Source organism: Lates calcarifer, linkage group LG21 (assembly GCF_001640805.2).
Source record: "Lates calcarifer isolate ASB-BC8 linkage group LG21, TLL_Latcal_v3, whole genome shotgun sequence".
Classification (NCBI taxonomy): Eukaryota; Metazoa; Chordata; class Actinopteri; family Centropomidae; genus Lates; species Lates calcarifer.
Window position 1 is genome coordinate 2,239,637 of NC_066853.1, and position 20,251 is coordinate 2,259,887.

The 20,251-nt window shown below is 43.4% G+C and overlaps 3 protein-coding genes across 5 annotated transcripts; 2 read left to right on the top strand and 1 right to left on the bottom strand.

The window, feature by feature from the left end:
* The first annotated feature begins 1,986 nt into the window (after window positions 1-1,986).
* Window positions 1,987-11,496, top strand: cab39 (calcium binding protein 39). 2 transcript variants are annotated; one of them, XM_018674841.2, is made up of 9 exons: window positions 1,987-2,168; window positions 5,189-5,344; window positions 5,425-5,589; window positions 5,968-6,086; window positions 7,009-7,177; window positions 7,927-7,986; window positions 8,233-8,298; window positions 8,615-8,758; window positions 9,273-11,496. In XM_018674841.2, exons 2-9 carry the CDS (start codon window positions 5,231-5,233, stop codon window positions 9,459-9,461), a joined length of 1,026 nt encoding a protein of 341 aa, XP_018530357.1. In that variant the 5' UTR covers window positions 1,987-2,168; window positions 5,189-5,230; the 3' UTR covers window positions 9,462-11,496. The 2 variants fall into 2 exon arrangements, with proteins under 2 accessions (XP_018530357.1, XP_018530358.1); XM_018674842.2 differs by lacking the exon at window positions 1,987-2,168 and adding an exon at window positions 3,530-3,671.
* A 1,038-nt stretch (window positions 11,497-12,534) lies between these two features.
* itm2ca (integral membrane protein 2Ca) lies at window positions 12,535-17,259 on the top strand. 2 transcript variants are annotated; one of them, XM_018674844.2, is made up of 6 exons: window positions 12,535-12,780; window positions 14,188-14,331; window positions 14,427-14,615; window positions 14,906-15,016; window positions 15,993-16,143; window positions 16,220-17,259. In XM_018674844.2, exons 1-6 carry the CDS (start codon window positions 12,688-12,690, stop codon window positions 16,309-16,311), a joined length of 780 nt encoding a protein of 259 aa, XP_018530360.1. In that variant the 5' UTR covers window positions 12,535-12,687; the 3' UTR covers window positions 16,312-17,259. The 2 variants fall into 2 exon arrangements, with proteins under 2 accessions (XP_018530360.1, XP_018530361.1); XM_018674845.2 differs by lacking the exon at window positions 12,535-12,780 and adding an exon at window positions 13,853-14,063.
* A 770-nt stretch (window positions 17,260-18,029) lies between these two features.
* On the bottom strand, window positions 18,030-19,534 carry LOC108882382 (lysophosphatidic acid receptor 6-like). Its single transcript, XM_018674853.2, is given in 2 exon segments — window positions 18,030-19,392; window positions 19,394-19,534. Coding segments are annotated over 2 exon segments (870 nt in total). The 3' UTR covers window positions 18,030-18,663.
* Between the last annotated feature and the right edge of the window lie 717 nt (window positions 19,535-20,251).

The window sequence follows — 20,251 nt, forward strand, 5'->3', positions numbered from 1 at the left end:
CTGCTGTCTCTCTCTACTGCACTGTTGTATTTAAGCAAATGCAGAAAACTCATGTTCATGAATGATGAACCAGCAGGTTCAGAGAACTGGCGATCCCTTTTAACATGCCCCATGCTACATTACATGTACAATGCTGTGACACATCTCCAGTCCATCCTGGACGATGCTGTGCCTGGACCAAGCTGCACTGGGAGGGTTTCCCCCTGAGGAGCAAGCTGCTGCCCATCCCCAAAACTGGGCCTAAGAAACTGGGAGGTGCTGTCAATAGGAAAAAGACACACCCGTGAAGAAATATCAAGACGAGGAGCGAGAACGTCCAAAAGCAGCAAGAAACCACCCAAAGCAAAAAAGAGAGGGTTTGAGTCATCATCAGAGTCAGAGGAGGAAAATTCTGGATTCAGAGAAATCACCTTTCACTCACATATTTCTTGGCTTTTTCATATAAAACAACAAAATCAGCCTCATGTTTCTTAACCAGCTCAGGGGGGAAGCTGCTTTAGTCACAGCAAAGCCTTCTGTCAAGCTGAAACACAGAGGTTATGCTAAATGTTTTTTGCCTCTAGTCTTTCCACAAAGTCCGGGATCGTTCCTCCTCACCTGGACTCTGCTGGTCAGGTGTTTCCAGTACTTCAGGACTCTGTCAGTGGATGGCAGCAGAGACAACCTGTCGTCCTCCACTTCCACAAACTCACATTTTCCCATGTTGTTTTGGGTGTAAATTATTGATCCAGTTATTCATTATCCTCTAGGAATGTGAACTAAACAGTTTGCAGGAAGCAGGTCTTTTTGCAGATGCATTTTACTTTATGATGAAGTATTTAAACACATTACTTTTTACATTAATTTACATGAAACTAGATTTAGACGTTAAGTGTGTTGTAAATGATAAATGAGCTTTTCCTGATCAGACATGAAATCAGGGTCAATATCTTTTTGATTACAGCAAAAAGCAGAACATATATCACCCCAGCTCAATATTTATGTAGAGTGGGTAACAAGTATTTCCTTATATTTTAGCCTTCTGACGATATAAGATGTGAGAATAAGTAACTATACAACTAAATATTAGTTCTGCAGAACATTAAGGTAATAATACGCTGCATTATTACAAGTTACTAATACATGAGTATTGTTGTTAAAATGTACATTTAATATGTAAAAATACCAAGTGCAGCAGTGTTATTGTCATTTTTAACATTTATTTATACAGCATCAAATCTCAAGAGAAGTTATCTCAAGGGATTTTTCACATCGAGCAGGCTTAGACTGTATTCTTTATATTATTGTATGTTATATTTTTATTACTATTTTATTTTTATTTGTTTATTTTATTATAAACTTGCACTTACTGTACCATTTGCACAACTGTCAAACAAGCTGCTACCATACTGCACTACCACCTCTGTTGTATAGAGGTTTGAGTTACATATTTTGTATACTTTAGTATATGTTGTATATTTTATTTAATTTTTTTATACATTTTTATTTTCATATACATATTTACATATGTATATTTCTTATTATATTTTTCTTCTTTTACTAAGAGAGAGAATTTTTCTGTATGTCCTGAACATAGAGATAATTGACAAAATCTTGAATCTTGAAAATATTGAAACTTCCTTCGAACAGAACCAGACCATCTGCCTCGACCGGTTGGGTTTAAAGAAAAGGGGCGGGGGCTAAGGAAGATTCCATATAGAGATGTAAGTAACATTAATAACAGTAATAATAACTATAAAATAATAATTATGTATTATAATAACAATAAGACTAACAAAATTCTAGTATTAAATGCAGTATATCCAAAATATTATTACTAATGTATTAATGTGTAGGTAGCCGTCGAAGTTTGTCGCCACATGTCGCGCGCCTTCCTACGATCACCTGCCACCCCTCCTCGCGCCGTGGAACCCCCACCGTTGCCATGACATCAGACGGCCAGAGGAGGCGGTAGACGCTCGTTGCAGTGACCACGGCTCCGCTGCTGGCGTTACCAGTCCGACTCAGAGAAAGAACTAGGAAACAGGGGCCGCACAATTAACTATAGTACAAACAAGGGGAGGCGACGAACAAGGAAAACAAAGCAGTTTTTGTTCCAAGGAGCCCCTGAGTTACCTTTTGCTGTCTTGACAAATCGGGGGGAAACGAGTGAAAACACCGTTTACAAGGTATTGTGTGTGTATGTGTATATATTTAATGTTATGAATAAATATTTGCAGGCATTGTGGTGTAAGGCTTCTGTAGCTAAAAACCTTAAAGTTAGCTACTTAGCTGCATTTGCTAACGCTAGCTTGGTGGGCAGCAGAGACGTTTTAGCTGAACCTAGCCTGCTGCTGTTGGTGATCTGCTAAAGTCAGGCATGGGCTGGATGGTACTAGCGCGAGGAGCCGCTGCCAGGCCTGGCTAACGTTATGCTAACACTGCTAACGTACGTTACCAGTAATACGTTACAAAACCGACTCGTCATAAACTCCCTCCCTTCGCTCTTAGACATTTTAAAAGAAGCTAAATCAGCTAGATGAGGTGTGTAAGCATCAGGCCCGCCGAGGCCTCCAGTGTGTGTCGACAACACACACACACTTTCACAGGCGAACCAGCAGCAGCAGCAGCACTGCTGTTAGGTGGACAGTGATTGAAACAGGCCACGTTAGGCTACAAACAAACAAAGTTAGCTGTCGAGTACCGAGTAAAAGTGGGTGAATCACCTCTGTCACTGTGACTCTGCGTTAAAGTTGTCGCGCGTTTGCCAAACATAACGCGAGCAAGTATCCATTTTGTTAGCATTGCGCAAAGTTGGCAGGCTGAACACCATCACAAACCAGGCATGGACAGCACAGATGGGCGGTGCTCGCTGTCAGGTTCATGTCGACCAGCTCACAGGGCGGCAGGTCTGCAACTTCACTTAAAGTTTGCTTTCTGTGCGAGTTATTTGCGTGAGCTAGTAGATGTAGCTTTGTAAATAAGTTAGCTAAATGACTGGGTTAGCGTTAGCTTGTGGTTAGCTTGATAGCAGAGCATCTGCTGCTGTGTGTGTGTGACGGGTGGGAGTGATGTTGTGATCGTGCACCTGCTTAAAATGACTGTAACTGATAGTCGACAGTCCACACCGGGGTTTGGACTGTGCAGGGGCCACGTTTGTGGAGGACTCGAGCCCCCGCGGAAGCTTTGACGTTTGCTGGCATGACACCGCTCCAGCACACGGTACCTGATTAGTCCAGGAGCCATCGTGGGTTAGCGGAGACCAGCTGATTTTGAACCTGCCATATGTGTTGCCTCCCTATTTGCGTCACTGATACTGAAGCGGGTCAGGAGCAGAGAGGCGGTTCTGCCGCCTGTCTACATTAACGAGCATTAGCCTGCGCGAAAGGCGGATTTGGCCACCTGGCCAAGCTGAGGTGCGTCTGATTAATAACAGATGTAAAGCAAGCACAGCTCTGAGCGTGGTTTGATTCCTCCCGGGGAGGAGGGGGACAGGTGTAAGATTTCAGCCCAGTCACTTGTGACACATCATATATGAATGGTGAAGTGCACCTCCCACTTAGGTGCCTGGTTTATATTCCTGGCCTGAGCGTTGCTTTCTAAATGTGGACTCTCTGCCAAGACCTAAGAGGAGGACTGTGACCGCTGCTGGGTTAGTGTTCAGAGTTTAGAGGCTCCCTGCTGGACAACAGGTTGGTTTAAACCGACTCTTACTGATTGGTGGTGTTGATGTTTTACTGAGGGATTACGTTTTATTGATGTGTTTTTCTGTCTTAGAAGAAGTCGTGTACCCATCCCACATGACCCACTCTGTTAGCAAAGAGGCACATTTAGCCAGCTCTGTTGCTAATAACACTCTGTGAGAGCCCATAAGCTCTATCAGCTTGTTTCTTATCCAGTCAGAAAACTTGGCTTTTGCCCCGTAGTGTATGTAAGGTGCTTGGGTGGGTGTGTGAAGTGTGTAGATAAGCGTCCTTGTTAAGTAACCCGGTTAAATAACAGCAGCAGTGAGACACAGGTCGTCACATCTGTCTGTGGCTGTGAGCTCCTGTAGCCTGGTTCATTTTTGTATATTCCATGTTTTCGTACAGAGAGGAGACTGTTTAACGTATGTGTGTGTTTCGTGTTGTTTTTGCTCAGACGTGTTAGTCACTGCACAGGGAGTGGGTCACACTAAGGTCTGAGGATATGTCACAACAAACACTGCATGGTTAATCTTTTACTGACAATAACCAGAAGAAGAAGAAGATTGCACTCTTGCTCTGTGACGTATTTCAAGATCAGATCTAGATACGACAAGTTAAAAAAATACACAATTTTCCCTCTGAGGTGTTTGTGTTTTAAACACTTGCCTAGTATGGAGGTATATTAGCGTTATTAGCATTAGCATTTGGGATACTCTGAGTCTGAAGGATGGACTGGAGTTGTGGCCCATCAGCAAGACCTTTTTTGGAGATAAGCTCAAACAGCAGCACCTGCTTCTCTCTATTAGCCTGAGGTTGTTTTTAATACTTTACACCAGAGCTGGAAATCACAGGGTAACTCACAAAACCGCCAAGATAATTTGTCCACAATAAAAACTCAAGATGGTTCTTTTACTCCTAAACAGAAAGAAAGACTTCGACGATACAACACAACATCTGTGCTGCTGTTATACGCTGCGTTAAATGAAAATACATTTCTTAAAAGGTGCAGTGTTTATACTGTGCTTTATAAAGAGATGATTTTCTATTGTTGAAATGCCTGTAGAAAAGACAGGAAACACATCTGTGTCAGTGACACTGGTGTTAAAGTATACATATCCTGTTACAAGGAGCAGTGTAATAATATATTACGATATTGATCACTTGTCTCACCACATGAGCAGTGACAAACAGGGCAGTGGTTGTTGAAGTGAGAGAAGACAGAGATGTTTGGTTAATTTACATCAAGATATCGTACAGTAAATAATCCCACATCCTGACGAAGCTCCAGCACACAGTTATCCTGTGTTCCTGTTGTGTTAGTTTTGTCCAGACTTGCACGTCCTGATTGTTATGTCTGCGTGAGTGTGACTTCTAAATCATCTGTGAGTCACAGGCTGTATATTCGTAATCACCGTCTTCACCTGTTAACACCACCCGCTTCTGTACTTTGCCACAGTATCAGGTAGATATTGTCCGGAGAGACCAGATACAGCGCTGATCCAGGTTTATGTTTCGTCCCTCAGGTGGACAGTCCGCTGCCTGGTTGCTCGTGGTAACCCTCCGCCATGCCTTTCCCCTTTGGCAAGTCCCACAAGTCGCCGGCGGACATCGTCAAGAACCTTAAGGACAGCATGACGGTGCTGGAGAAGCACGACATCTCTGACAAAAAGGCAGAGAAGGTACAGAGAGTCTGAAGCTGTGTAAGTGACGTCTGCTCTGTGGTATCAGCCTCTGTTTACTCATGTGTGTCTTCACTCAGGCCACAGAGGAGGTGTCAAAGAGCCTGGTGGCCATGAAGGAGATCCTATACGGGACTAATGAGAAGGAGCCCCAGACAGAGGCAGTGGCCCAGCTCGCCCAGGAGCTCTACAACAGTGGCTTACTTAGCACCCTGATAGCCGACCTGCAGCTCATCGACTTCGAGGTGAGCCTGAACGAGAGAGAGTCTTTGAGGCCAGCTGTGTATACGTGACAGAGCTGCCTGTGTTGCTGTGTGGGTAAACTCATGTCTCCCTGCAATATGTCAGCCCGGCGCTGTGTGGTAACGGCAGCTACAGGCTTCCCTGACTCACCCCATCACAGCATGACTCACTGTGTTGTGTGATCTCTCTCTTCCTCTTTTACCCTCGCTCATCCTCCCTCCCTGCTCGAAAAGAAAAAAGCTGGTGAAGAATTGCAAATCACAAGACTGCATCTGAGAAATATGACCGTGACTCAACAGATATCTTAAAAATTTCTGCATGTGCTTGCTCCTATTTGTACACATTAACTTTATTATCAGCTCTTTATCTGTTTCTTCCAGGGAAAGAAAGATGTGGCTCAGATCTTCAACAACATCCTGAGGCGTCAGATTGGTACTCGGACGCCCACGGTGGAATACCTCTGCACCCAGCAGAATATCCTCTTTATGTTGCTTAAAGGGTGAGGAAACACGCAGTGTGACCACGTTCCCTTTGATTATTTAAAATGTGGAGAAGTTAGAGCAACTTCCTAAGTAACTTCCTAATGTAAAAGGAAATGAGAGCATGTTTTCAAATGGTGGCTAAAGAAGAAGAGTTAAAACAGGCGCTAATGTCTGCACCAGTGAAGCTACGTCTGTCCAGCTTCCTGTGATAGACGTCTGTTTTTTATCTGTTGTTCCTGTGCTCCGTGAATTTTCTTTCTGCATGAAGAAAGAGTGAAAACAAACACAAACCACCTGGTAAAGACAACAGTATTTGGACATCTCCAAGCTTGATGTTGTTGTGAATTAGCGTAGCATCGTGGGAGTTGTTGCCATTTTATTTTTAGGTTAGGATTCCGTCAGTGTTCATCGTTCAGGAGCTGAATTCTCCTCAGAGGTCTCCTCTTCTCTGAAACAAAAAACACTGAATAAAGTAGTTTCACAGTAAAAATCTGTGTTTTTCTGGTGCACTTCTGCAGACAGCTGAGCAGGAGCTGTTAGCCGAGCTGCCGCTAACGTTAGCTTAGCTTGTTGTTAGGTTAGGATTCCAAAAACACTGAATAACAGCTTCTCTTTATAAATCAGTGTTTCTCTGAGGCTCTTGGACGAACAGGACGTGGCTGTTTGCTCAGCTTGTTTCTCTGATAACTTCAAATCCAGACGCCCGATGACTAAAATCCTCCACCTGGTTAAAGGTTGTAGGGATCCGGTCATAAAAAGTGACGGTGAAGTGATCTGAAACTGATAAAGTAACACTGGCTTTATCACGTCCACTCCCTGGATTGACACACATCACATGACACGATCTCTGAATTAGATTGTTATGCATTTGTTCAGTTTCACCTAAGTTTACCAGCCTGTTGCTTTAAACCGATCAACAAACCTCGTACCTGTGTCCAGGTATGAGTCTCCGGAGATCGCCCTGAACTGCGGCATCATGCTGAGGGAGTGCATCAGACACGAACCGCTCGCCAAAATCACGCTGTGGTCGGAGCAGTTCTACGACTTCTTCAGATACGTGGAGATGTCCACGTTCGACATCGCCTCAGACGCATTTGCCACTTTCAAAGTAAGTTTGTTCAGTCTGATTTTTGTTTGAGTAACGCTCTGAAACAAGTGAGAGATGAGACCTGACGTCAGCGTCCTCGTCTACTTCCTGCTGCCTCCCTGTGTTGTTGTTGTTGTTGTTTATATAATTTGAAACACTGGAACTGACTTGACAGCTCAAACAGTAAATTTGCTGACGCGTCGGCTGCAAGTAGCTGCTGCTGATACTGCAATTATGCTGTTGTTATAATGAGAGAGACGGGGGTTTCGATTCAGACCTGAATCGACCACTCGAGCTGAATCTGAAAGTCACGAGGCTCCAACATGTTGGATTTCAGATTAGAAACAGAATCAGCTGTTTCTGTTAGATCATCATTAGTGACTGGAGTCAGTCTAAACAAACTTTAACACTGCTGCTTAACTAAGACTCAGTCAGATTTTAGTCCTGGCATTAAAGGCAGGATTTCTTTCAATACAAAGCAGTTTTTATTCAGTCCATAAAAGGATTAATTTGCTGCAGATGATCCAGTCTTATGCCTTTGAAAAGGATTATGTCCAGAACTATCACTAATCACACTGTAACCCAAAACATTTTTCTGTCCAATTTTAGACTCCGGGGTTTTCTGTCTTTTTTCACGAGGATTATTTAAATGTGTGTTTGAGTTTGTTGCACCTGCATCGTCCTGAAAAAAGAAAACAAACGGGACGAAATCAAGTCACAAACCTTTGTTTATATATTTGTTTCTAATCGTGTGCGTTCTCTGTTTCCAGGACCTCCTCACAAGACACAAGCTACTGAGTGCAGAGTTTCTGGAGCAACATTACGACAGAGTAAGTCCAGTGTTTACTCGCCGTCTCTCCTCCGAGCAGCAGCCGTTTGTGATATGTTTTCAGGCTGTGAACACAAAGTAACTGTCAGTCTGTGAGGGACAGTCTCTCATTTTCCTGTCATTGTGTTTTGATACACGGATACAAATCATGAAGAAAAAACACCACTTTCCACTTATAGTTGACACTCTCCCTCTCTCCCACCACCACTTCTGTCTTCTCTCTCTCTCACTACCTCTTTCTCTACAGTTCTTTAGTGAATATGAGAAGCTGCTCCACTCAGAAAACTACGTGACTAAGAGGCAGTCCCTCAAGGTAAGGACCAGCGAGTCGTGCCAGTAAACAGGTCTCATGTAGTAGTGCTGCTGCTATTTAAAGACAGGTCTGGTCAGAGTGTTGGGTTTCTCTAAACCATTTCATCCCCATCACCTGGGTATGACCGCCATCTAGTGGTGGGACCAGAAAACCCTTTTAATCTGCAGCGTTTTCCTCACTTCTGTTGAAAATCATCGCCTGGATTTTCAATTATGTCGCAGGTTTTTGCAGATTTAAGGAAAAATCAGCGTCTTCTTTTAAAAAACGATTCTTCACGTGACTGATCTCGGCTGTGTCTCTCTCTGATATCATGTAGTTGCTGGGGGAGTTGCTCCTCGACCGGCACAATTTCACTATAATGACGAAATACATCAGCAAGCCGGAGAATCTCAAACTAATGATGAACCTGCTACGGGACAAAAGCCGCAACATCCAGTTTGAGGCTTTCCACGTTTTTAAGGTAAAAAAAAAATAACCACAGTTTAAGATGTGTCAATGAGGCGTCTTTATCAAACTGTAAATAAAGTGCAGAGAGGCTTATAACCTTAACTCATGTCCAGAGAATTTTCCTGTTATTGTAAACAATGACATCAACTTTAAACTCCCCACAGTTTCCATTTTGATCATTAAAAAGCTAAAAGCTCTGTAAACCCACTGAAATCAGTTGTCTAGTGGACACAACCTTCTTCACTTTCAGACTTTATTACAAGGCAAATATCAAGACAAGTCCAGTGTCATTTCTTCTGTGTTTTTACCAACACAGAACATTTTTGAAAAGATGAGTGAGAGAAATAAAAATCAGTGCGGAGGAGGAAAGAAAAACAAAAACACAGGGTCGTTCAACACCTGCAGGAAGGTTGAGCCACTGATCCCAGACTTTAATAAACACCGTTTTCTTACGACAGAGAGAAAAGGTAATCCTTCCTTTGACATAAATATATGTTAAGCTCCTTCTCCTCTTCCTCCTCCTCCAGGTGTTTGTGGCCAACCCCAACAAGACGCAGCCGATCCTGGACATCCTGCTGAAGAACCAGACCAAACTCATCGAGTTTCTCAGCAAGTTCCAGAACGACAGAACAGAGGACGAACAGTTCAACGACGAAAAGACTTACCTGGTCAAACAGATCAGGGACCTCAAGAGGCCCGCCCCCCAGGAGGCCTGAGGAAAGTGCAGAGGTGGGGGGGTCGAGGGGCGAGGAGGAGGAGGAGGAGGAGGAGCCACCAGGACCAGGTCTGGAACACATTCCAGATAACGTCTGCTTAACGGAACCATCAGCTCTTCTGGTTTCTGAACAAAAGAAAAAACCAACGAAAACAAACGTACCCATATCAGCTCATCAGGAAGTCGCCAGCTCCTCTGCTCCTCAGAGAACATTTGATTCTTTTTCTTTTTCAGTCTTTTTCCCTCAAAAGAAATAAGAGAAAATAATAGATGCTGCTGCTTTCTTGCACATTGAGACATGTAAAGTATATCACAACGACACGACAGTCCATCAAACAGCGGCAGTTAAAGTAAGGTCGACTTCCTGATAGACACCAAGGAACAAATACACACAAAGTTTACACACATATAAGTATTACATAAAAAAACACGCATACACACATACTGCGAGAATATCAGCTAAAACCTTGCGATGGAAATGGTACGAGCGAGTTGAACATTGGTGTGTTTTGGTGCATGCCTTGAAATGTGACAGATCCACGGCTGTGCCCCGGCGTCGGCCCTGTGACGGCCCGCCTCGGTCTGGCTCTCCCGCGTTCAGTGCCACAGACTCGGGGGGAAAAAAAAAACGCACGTGCATCACGGCAACCCGCTAAAAAGTTTGCATCTATGCCTTCATCCTGCAAAGCAACAGTGGTTCGGTTTTTGTTTTTTTGTTTTTTAAACCGAGGGTTGGGGGGAGCACAGAACCGTTCACCTCCTGTGTGCTTGGTTTTCCACTCAGCACTTGAAGCACATGAGGAAAAAGGAGGGAGGGATGCAAGGTATGAATCTGGCCAAGCCTGAGAGTTGGGTCTCTTTATTGTTTTCTGGGACAGGGTGAACATGTACATATGCCTTTTTTTTTTTTTTTTTTTTTTGCTTTGTAGATTTTTGTTTAACCTTGACATATGAATATATATTATATATATATATGACCTTAAACATCAACGTTTTTGGTTAATTGTAATCAAATTACTTTCTAAACCATAAAAGAAACAACAAACAAGTTAAGTGACATTGTTTTTGCATTTCATTTTACTGCTGAAATGGTTGCTGGTGGGTTTCTTTGTACATAACTTAAAGGGCCAGCTCACATTTAGCTAACCTATAGGATATTAACAATTTGTACAGCGGAGGAATGTCATGGTATTAGCTCTGGATCTGTTAATCCTCTTTTTATTCTCCATCTACAGTTTGAGTATCTCTCACAGATGACTGCTGTGGGAGGGGAGGGAGAGTATTAACTCAAAAATTAAAGCCTGTGTGTTTGTGCACTTTGTGAGGTGCTGAGCGATCAACATCACCTAACTGGAGTCGAGGATGGACGGACTGGGGGGGGGGGGGGGGTCGTTTACTTCCCTTCCTCAATTTCATTAACTTGTTTTTTTTATTTCCACTGGTTCTCACCACTCGGCTGGTGGTCTGGGACTGAGCTCATCAGGACATCGATCTTAACTTTCCCCTCCCGTCTCCTCGCCTTCGAGCTGTTCTCTTCAGAGGGTTTATAATTCCAGTACAATTATGAGCGTGAAAGCATTGTGGGTAGCAGAGTTCTCTGGGCATGTTGGATTGTCCTCATGGTGCTGAGCCAAACTAACGAAACCACAGATTTGTTCATTTACAATAAAAGACGTGGTTCATATAATGAGACGTATTTATACATTCAGATCAATAGAAGCCACATCAGTGCAGAGATCAGCACCTCTCAGATCAACCCACAGCTCCTCCATGTGCATCAAACATGCATGTTCCTCCACTGGCTGTGCATGATGCTGTACTAAACACGTTGTACTGGAATTGTTTCTTCTTTTTTTTTTTTTTTCTCCAAATATTTAACAACATTGAAATGTCAGATTGAACTCTTGGCTCTGTGGCTGTGTGCTGACTTTGACTCCAGTTTCAGCAGAGTGTGTGTGGGTGCTTTCAGAAGTGTCAAAGGCCTGGGCCCTACAATCGAAATAAAGAAGAAAAAAAACATTTGGAATAAAATAAAAGCTGTGGTCGTTTTCTTACTGTGTAGAAAACAGTTTGTGTTACCTCAATGTAAAGGTCTTAAATTCAAGCACAGCTCACAAAATATATTTTAATATAAATATACAGACAGAATGGATTATTCACAGTCTCATTAATTAATAAATAAATATTAATAAAAACCATTTAACTTGTAAACTCTTTAGAAAGTATGTCAGAAAAAGGTGGTACCATTTTTTTCATACTGTAAATAAATACATTTTATAAGCTCCTTATATCTTCAAATTTACTAGCACGCGGAATGCTAACGTTAGCCAGCTAACCTAGCTAACGGTAGCACCAGTTAGCATACAGTGGATTAAAAGCAGGTATCTGTGATATAAGCTGTGGGTTTTATTGGATGTTTCTTAACATGAGAACAGGAAACATCCTATCTTATATCAGGGGAACCCGCTTTTAACCACAGGGTGCTAACTGGTGCTACTGTTAGCTAGGTTAGCTGGCTAATGTTAGCATTCCGCTGGCTAGTAAATAGCTAGTACAGTTTAAAGTTGATATCTTTTGATTTTAAAGTGGCGAATAAGGATCTGAAAGTGGTAAATATACTTTAATTTCACTCAGCTTCAATTAATCTGCAATTTGTATTGTTTTATTTTATTTATTAGAACAAAACCAAGTTAATAAACAAAGCTAAGATTGTGCAGGAGAGGTATTATAAAACCTCCTCTCCAGAATTTACATTTTATTCTAGTGCTATGAATAAAATTAAACAAATATAGACTAAAGTAGAAAGCTCCTATTAAACCAGAACATGAAAACCCAACATCAACACAGCACAGAAAAGAAATAATGCCACATGAAATGTTTATTTGAGGAATTTAACATCAGAATTTATATTTTTTTTTAATTCAAATAGAAAAAAACAGCTTTAATCTGATAAATAAAACCCTGTGTTTTGTGAATGGAGTTATTCTCCTGCTGCAGCCAGCACCGTCAACAGAAAACAGCGGACTGGTCCTTTAAGGTCAGATTTAAAAAAAAACATAATAAATAAATAAATAAAATAGCACACTTCCGGTGGGTAAAGACAAAAACAGACCGAGGAGCAGCCCAGCGGTGAGAAGAGGTCGGCCCGTCGACGCGGAGAGGTGGACTCAGTGTCTGTAAAGGTGTCCAGTTAAAACACAGACGGAGAGAAGAAGACGAACAGAGCCATGGTGAAGATCAGTTTCCAGTCTGTCGCGGGACAGAAAGTGGAAAAGGAGAGCGATGGCGACAAGACCGAAATCCTCATCCCTCATCCGATGGTGAGGAAAACACCGCTTCCTCTTATTCCTCCTGTTATTGTTAATAATAATCTTTAATGTGACAGTTATGTAATGTGATGCCCCGCTGTGTGCAGAGCCTGGCGGGTCTGCAGGGCAGCCTGCACCTGCACAGCCACGAACAGCAGGGGATTTATTTTATTTTTTATTTTTTTGACAGCATCTATCGCCATTTGGTTGGAAACAAAAACATGTCATTGCTGTGATGGTTTCCGCTGCGCCAGTGCGCTTATTGCAGCCTGGATGCAAGTTATCACAATGTGCAAATGTGCGCTCTTTGTTCAGGACTACAGAGGCGATTACAGCGGGTCAACAGCTGAAGGCTTTGTGCTGGATTCTGCTTTCTAAGTGACATGGCTGCTAACAGTGCAGATTAACATGAGCAACTCCCTGGTTTTATATAAAAACCATAAATAAGATGCACAAGCTTTGCACAAAATGGCAGATGGGCTGCAGCACATGCAAGATCATTTTTTGCAGCTTTAAACTTTACAGAAGGAGCATCCCAGCATCAACACGAGCCCCTGACACCCTCACCTGGACGTATAGCTCAGGTGTGTGACTCTGAGGTCTGTCCACCCCCCAGAAGGCATCGACACAGGCCTCATGGCGAGTGTGTCACGCTCCGAGCTGGTGTGAAAGAGCGTCTCTCCGAGTTGGGGAGGGAGAACACAAAGAACTGACTCTCACAGAACTGAGTGTTCGCACAGTTTGTCGCCTCGTGCTTGTGCCTGCACCCTCTGTCTCCAGAAACATGAAGTCCTGCATATAAATAACACAAAACACACACACACACACTGCGAACGCTGTGAAAAAGCTCTAAGGCTTCATTTCCTTTTTGAAATAATTGAACACGAGCATCATTTCTCCGTCCTGAGAGACGTTTCCTGTCTTCACAAACTGCTAAGAATAGCAACCTCTTTATTTTCCCAAAATAATTTTACCTGCCACGTGCACACACTGTTAAATCACTGCAGCATTATAGTGAGTGTGTGCTGTCTGTCTGTCTGTCTGTCTGTCTGTGTAGTGTAGTGTAGTGTAGTGCCACCCGGCCAACTCAGGTTCTGGGCGCGTGGCACCAGCAGATGGGCCGCGAGACTGGAGGCGTCAGGGAGAGATTACTCACCATCTCAGTGGAGTTTTCATCGCTCCTCCGTCATCCCTTCCTCTTCCCTTCATCTCTGGCCCCGGCTCGGTTTTCCTGCTAACTCCTGCTCCAAATGCAGAGAGAGCGCGAGCTTCTGTTTAACCGGCGGTTAATTCAGGTCATTTGCAGCCGCTCGTCACGGTTGATGATGAGCAAGCTGAAAGTTGGATGAATGGAAATCTTTTTCTGTGCCCTTTTGAAGTATTAATATATATATATGTGTGTGTGTGTGTGTTTTCCAGGATGAGGAGGAGCTGGTTCTGCCTCTGCGGCCCAAGAAGTCTCTCCTGAACGGGCTGTGCTGCCTGACGTTCGGCCTGGTTGTGTTCATGGCCGGTCTGGTCCTCGCCTCCATCTACGTCTACCGCTACTACTTCATACCTCATGTAAGACCTCCTCACACTCTGTGTCTCTCTACCCACATCACTGCTGCATGAGGACGATAGTCCCGTCTCTGAGAGCATGATTTCTGTGTGTTCAGATCCCAGAGGAGAACCTGTTCCACTGCCGGGTGCTGTACGAGGACTCCATGTACGCCCCGCTGCGTGGACGCCAGGAGCTGGAGGAAAACGTCGGCATCTACTTGGCCGACAACTACGAGAAGATCTCTGTGCCCGTGCCTCACTTTGGAGGCAGCGACCCCGCCGACATAATCCACGACTTCCACAGGGTGAGGACACAGTTAAACCACAGAGCTGTGGATGCTAACATGCTAACATGTTGATGTTCGGCAGCTGTAATGGTCTCCATGCTAACAGCTAATGGAGCACAATGTCAGGACTGTCCTTTGTTCTTCAGATGTTTCGACATGCTAACATCAAAATATCTGACAAACTGTGAAGGGACCAGAAGGATTCATCCTCTGGCGACCAAGAAAAATCTTAATGCCAATCAAAATGGTTTCCCTGAGAGCTCCTAAACCTGAGTACCGGTCTTTAACGTTCATGTTTTATCTTCCAGGGACTGACCGCCTACCATGACATCGCTCTGGACAAGTGCTACGTTATTGAGCTCAACACCACCATCGTGATGCCTCCACGCAACCTCTGGGAGCTTCTCATCAACGTCAAGGTAACTTAGCGAGCATTTATTCTTCTTTAAAACACCTCGAGGAGTGGCTTTGCTTTACCAATGTACAGTTAAATACCTCACAAAACCTAAAGTTAGTTAGCTAACAGGCGAGCTAACAGCTACTGATGCTAGCAAGCCTGGAAGATGTTAATGCTTAGTTCCAATGGTTCTCTGTGCTTCTTCCTGTTATTGACATGCTAGCTAGCTTGTCACAATGTCCCTGTTGTGTTTACACTCAGGCAGAGGAGGTTAAATAAAAGTAGATGGTGCCACTTAACAAATAGTGCGGTACAGGGATGACATATTTTTGTGGTCCAACCAGGAAGTTAGCATGACCCTGGTTCCCTCCACAAACAGCTAATGAGATTTTTTTCACTGGGTTTTGGATTATCCCAGAAAATAAAAGTAAAGGTGGACTGGTGAGTAGATGGGTTTTCATGTTAACAGTCCCCGACAACCTCTGTAGTCTCATTTAGACACTCGTTAGCAACCGCCTTTTTTAAGACACGTAAAAGCTTCAAACATCAGGAGTGGGGGATTTACTGACCCATTTTATGTGGGAGAATAAAACCTGAAAATGTCTTGAGCTTGTGTTAAAACCACAGACCTTAATTCAGGCATTTAACCAGAAACACATGAAGTGCTAACATGCTAACATGCTAACTCACTTCCTGGTTCCTGCAGCTTTAAGCTACAGCAACATCTTTCTTTCAGTCTGGACTCTCTGGCCCTTTATTCCCTCAAAGGTCAGCACTGTCAGGATGGTTCTCTGTTGGTCAGTGGTGCATAGCCCTGTGTCAGATTTCAGATTTGGATTCACTTCACCTCCCCACCCCTTCTGCCCCCCCCCCCCCGGAGCAAATTCACTGATCGCTGCAGTTCCTCTTTGCTGCAGAATGATGTTATGTTTTTTCATCCCACTGAGCTTGTTGTTGTTGTTGTTGTTGTTGTTGTGGTTCCTCCACCTCTCGTGCAGAAGGGAACATACTTGCCTCAGACCTACATCATCCATGAAGACATGGTGGTGACCGGCAAAGTGCACAACATGCGTCAGCTGGGACCCTTCATCTACCGCCTGTGCAATGGGAAGGAAACGTACCGCCTGAACCGCCGCGTCACCCGCAGACGTGAGTTCTAAAGAAACAATAAAAATAAAAACGCTCGTTAGTCGTTTGAGCTCACATCTCTGATTCTCCCTCACAGGCATCAACAAGCGCGAGGCGAAGGACTGCCACCACATCCGCCACTTTGAGAATACGTTCGTGGTGGAGACTGTTATCTGCGACGAAGCGTAAACATCAACGGTTCATCCCGCCACCACCCAGAGGCGCATCTACTCCAGTCACTACCCCAGCCACTGTAGCACCCTCCGGTGGATCAGATCACGTCTGAGTTGCACTTTACTTGTGATTTTGGTTTGATGTCCTTTGTATTTCACTACCTGCCTGTTTGTTTTTTTAAATTTCCCACAGGTAATATTTACCCTGAAGCGTGATGCAATACTAAGCCGTTGGTTCTATCACAGGATTTTCCATGTAGCAAAGTCCTCAAGCCAATAATGAATCATAATTTCACGACCTCTCCTCTCGCTCTTGTGGGATTTGTGTGATGGTTACTGTTGTCGGGGGAGGGAGGGGTGACTTCTTCTTCTTCTGTTTGTTTCTCTCCCTCCCTGGAGGTTCATCACTGCAGAGCATGAAGCAAACATCATCCATAGGTTTCAGTTAGTGTCTTTATTTCTCATGTTCTTAATAATGTAAACCTGCTGACTAGTTGCTTGCTTGCATCTGAATCCTCCTGCCTGCTGCTTCCTTGCTTTTCATCTCCCTCTTAAAAAGCATCAGCACATAGTGAGTGTTAGAGACGGTTGCATCGGGCGTTAGATTGCATTGTTTGTTTTTTTTTAATATAAAATAAAACCATATTTATTTTTGCTGCTTTTCTCTTTTAATTGTGCTTTTTTTTTTTTTTTTTTTGCTCTAAAAGCTCCTGATCACTACGTCTGTGAATCTTTTTTCAATAAGTTTTCCCTTGCATGTATTTATCTCTAAATGAAAAAAAGCACTGGTGTAGAATGTTTTGTAAACCGACGTTTAAAGCCTTAGTCCAGAGTCAGAGACCGGACTAAAGTCAGTTCTGCTGAGAGGCAGCGAATCAAATGAAATGTTAGTTCAACTAAACTAAACTCTGTATATTTTGTCTGCTGATAAAATCTGTCTGTGAATAAAGTAGTGAAAAATGTTGTCTGTTAACATTTATTTAATGCAGGATCTCAAAACCTTCAGCAATATCTAGTATCTGGAGATCAAAGGTCAGAGGTCAAAGGTCAAGGTCACTGACATCTCAGCAGCACTCTGAGGGAATTTCTTCAAATTCAGTACAAACATTTACTCATACTCAACTTTGACCACAAATTTGACACAAGCTCAGAGATCGCCTGATTAGATTTTGGTGGTCAAAGGTCAAAGGTCAAGTTCACTATGACTTCTTAAAACGTGTTTTTGGCCTTGTGAAAGTGATATCTCTGTAACGCTTCGAGGGAATTTGAGATAAATGTTCACTGGGACTCAAAGATAAACTGATTAGATTTTGGCGGTCAAAGGTCAAAGGTCAAAGGTCACTGTGACTGCACAAAATACACTTTTAACTGACACCGGGCTGGTTGGAGGAGGCATCCTCTACATGTTCCAGTTTATAGTCGAAAACCAGGTAAATAGAAACCAAACAACAGGAATATGAGCAGTCATCATTAATGGTGGCAGCTTCATGTCGAGAGCCTCCATGCGCCACCAACTGGACACCAGCAACATTTTAGTCTCAGAGGAATATTTAAATAGAGTTTCTTGTGTTTCTTGTGTTGTTTGTGCAACCTGTGTCCTTATCTCACTCCTTCATCTCACACTCATTTCGTCACATGTAGAACAGATTCTGATCATGATTTCCTCTCTCTTATATTTAACAGATGCTGCACGATGCTCCACCGGCTGCTTCATTTGACATTTTATGGTAAGTGTAACATGAGTGATTAATAGTTAATATGATCTAATTGTAATATTAGGTTAAAGTCACTCGGGGAGAGGTTATTCTGCCAGTCCTCAGCGTTTAGGCACATTAGCAAATCATTTCAAATCTGCAGACGAGGTGTTCCAGATCCTTACAGCTGCCCCTCAGTCTGCTGGGGCTTAGGACCAGAGATCTGCTGTCTCTGCTCCACCGAGACACTCAGCAGATTTCTAATGTGAAATACATATCAGACTCAAACAGTAGTATCACACAACAAGAGAAGGATGACGCTACAATAAGGGTCACATCCTTTTCTGTCTTTTCTCAGCCGCTTGAAAACCAACTCGAGTGTTAAACATGCAAACACACAGATCAGAGTTATTTCATTTTATTATTTTAGTAGGCAGGAACAGTGCACGTTAATAACGGATAATGCCACGGAAAATACAATCGACAGCAAAGGAAGAAGAAATGTGCAAAACATCAAACAACAGGAAATCACCTGAATTCAGTTCTGGAGACTGAATATTAATTCATACCGACATGAGAGTGACAACGCTTCAACTCTCAGGAAGAAAGTGAATACACGTGAATATGGAAAATGTCAAATTATAGATTCATCATTCCTGCAGCCAACGGGCACATCACGTCCTCTGATCTCCAGTGAGCGCCACGTCCTCTTTCTTCTTCCAGAAGGCGTCCAGAGAAAAGTAATACAACAGTGGGTCCAGGCAGCAGTTCACAGCCGCCAGACAAACCAAAGATGTCAATGCAGCTTCGTTGTGTGCGAGTATAGCGAGCGACACGGGCAGGAAACATATGGTGAACGTGACAAGGTTCATGAGGAAAATCAGCATGACGTTCATCTTGTTGTTGACCTTCACAGAGTCACTCAGGTGTGTGTGCAGAGTCCAGGACACCAGAACAGTGCACACAACATTGACTGCCAGCAAGAGGAACACTAACACCATCTGAAAATAAACCATGGGAGACCTAGAACGACACAGATAACGAGATCCAAAACAGACGCGCTCACTGCAGTTGTTGTGGAGTTTTGAGAAGATTATACCCTCTGGGATGTTCATCACGGCCACAAACACCCAGATGAGCGACACAGCTTTCCAGGCGTTGGCCGCAGTTCGCACACAGCGTGACCTCAGAGGATAAACCACAGCCAGCAGCCGGTCCACGCTGATGAAGGTGATGAAGATGGAGCTGGAGCGGATGTTGTTGAGAAAGAGCTTTGTGATGATCTGGCACGCCAGAGCGCTCAGCGGCCAGGTCCCCGTGGCGTAAAAGTAGACCCTCATGGGCAAGGAGATGACGAGCAGCAGGTCTGAGATCGCCAGGTTGACCATGAAGACGGCAGTTGGTGGATTTGAGGCTGTGGCGGCGAAGCAAGATCCACAGAGACACGATGTTGAGAGGCAGACCCAGGACCATGATGCAACCAAACGCCATGGCGTAGACCGGCTGGGGCTGGTTTGGGTTTGCACTGGTGTTATGAGCATCCATCGCTTCTATCACATCTACCTGAAGAGAAAAGAAATGTTTGTGCCTGACTGAACAGTCGAACATAGGACACATCAGTCCTTCCCCTTGTGGTTTATCTGTAAGAACTGACTTCGCACGTTCAGAATGTCAGACGGGCAGTTTAGCATGATAAAAATATGACAGGAAACTCACTTCACCTCAGCCAAGGAACTGCGGTTACTGTGACGCTGATGAATTAACCAATATACTTTCCTCATGTCTTGTGTAACTTTAAGATGAAATTGTGTTTTAATTCAATTTTATAGTAACATATGGAATGTTAATACAGATTGTTATATTGAGACATGGTTACTTATATGGACATTTACTGTGACACTGGTGTTTTTATGAAGCTTTGTAGTGATATTAGTGGATTTTACACAATTTACTGTACATCAGCTATTTAAAAACCCATCAATTTCATGCAAATTTAAAACCAAAGCTACACTTTTCAAATTCATTATGTAACATGAGCTGATGAGTTCATGATGATGAGCTCCACATCAAACCACAACCTTTACACAAATGTCAGTTATTTAAATAAGTAAAATCAGCAGTGTGGTTTTTATGGAAATTATTGATCTGAGTGGAAAATGCTCTTTGCCTTTCATGTGGAGACAGACTGGGTTTTTCATAAACAGAACATGCATCTGTTAGCCTGAGTCAGGATGTGGGTTAGCTTGTCATCACTGCAGCTAC

Excerpts from the sequence above, each read along its gene's own strand:
- itm2ca (XM_018674844.2), top strand. The coding sequence starts at position 12,688 with ATGGTGAAGATCAGTTTCCAGTCTGTCGCGGGACAGAAAGTGGAAAAG. Across the intron at positions 14,332-14,426 it reads GCTACTACTTCATACCTCAT|ATCCCAGAGGAGAACCTGTT; the intron begins GTAAGACCTCCT and ends CTGTGTGTTCAG. Across the intron at positions 16,144-16,219 it reads CCGCCGCGTCACCCGCAGAC|GCATCAACAAGCGCGAGGCG; the intron begins GTGAGTTCTAAA and ends TCTCCCTCACAG.
- cab39 (XM_018674841.2), top strand. The coding sequence starts at position 5,231 with ATGCCTTTCCCCTTTGGCAAGTCCCACAAGTCGCCGGCGGACATCGTC. Across the intron at positions 7,987-8,232 it reads TGGAGCAACATTACGACAGA|TTCTTTAGTGAATATGAGAA; the intron begins GTAAGTCCAGTG and ends CTTTCTCTACAG. Across the intron at positions 8,759-9,272 it reads AGGCTTTCCACGTTTTTAAG|GTGTTTGTGGCCAACCCCAA; the intron begins GTAAAAAAAAAA and ends CTCCTCCTCCAG.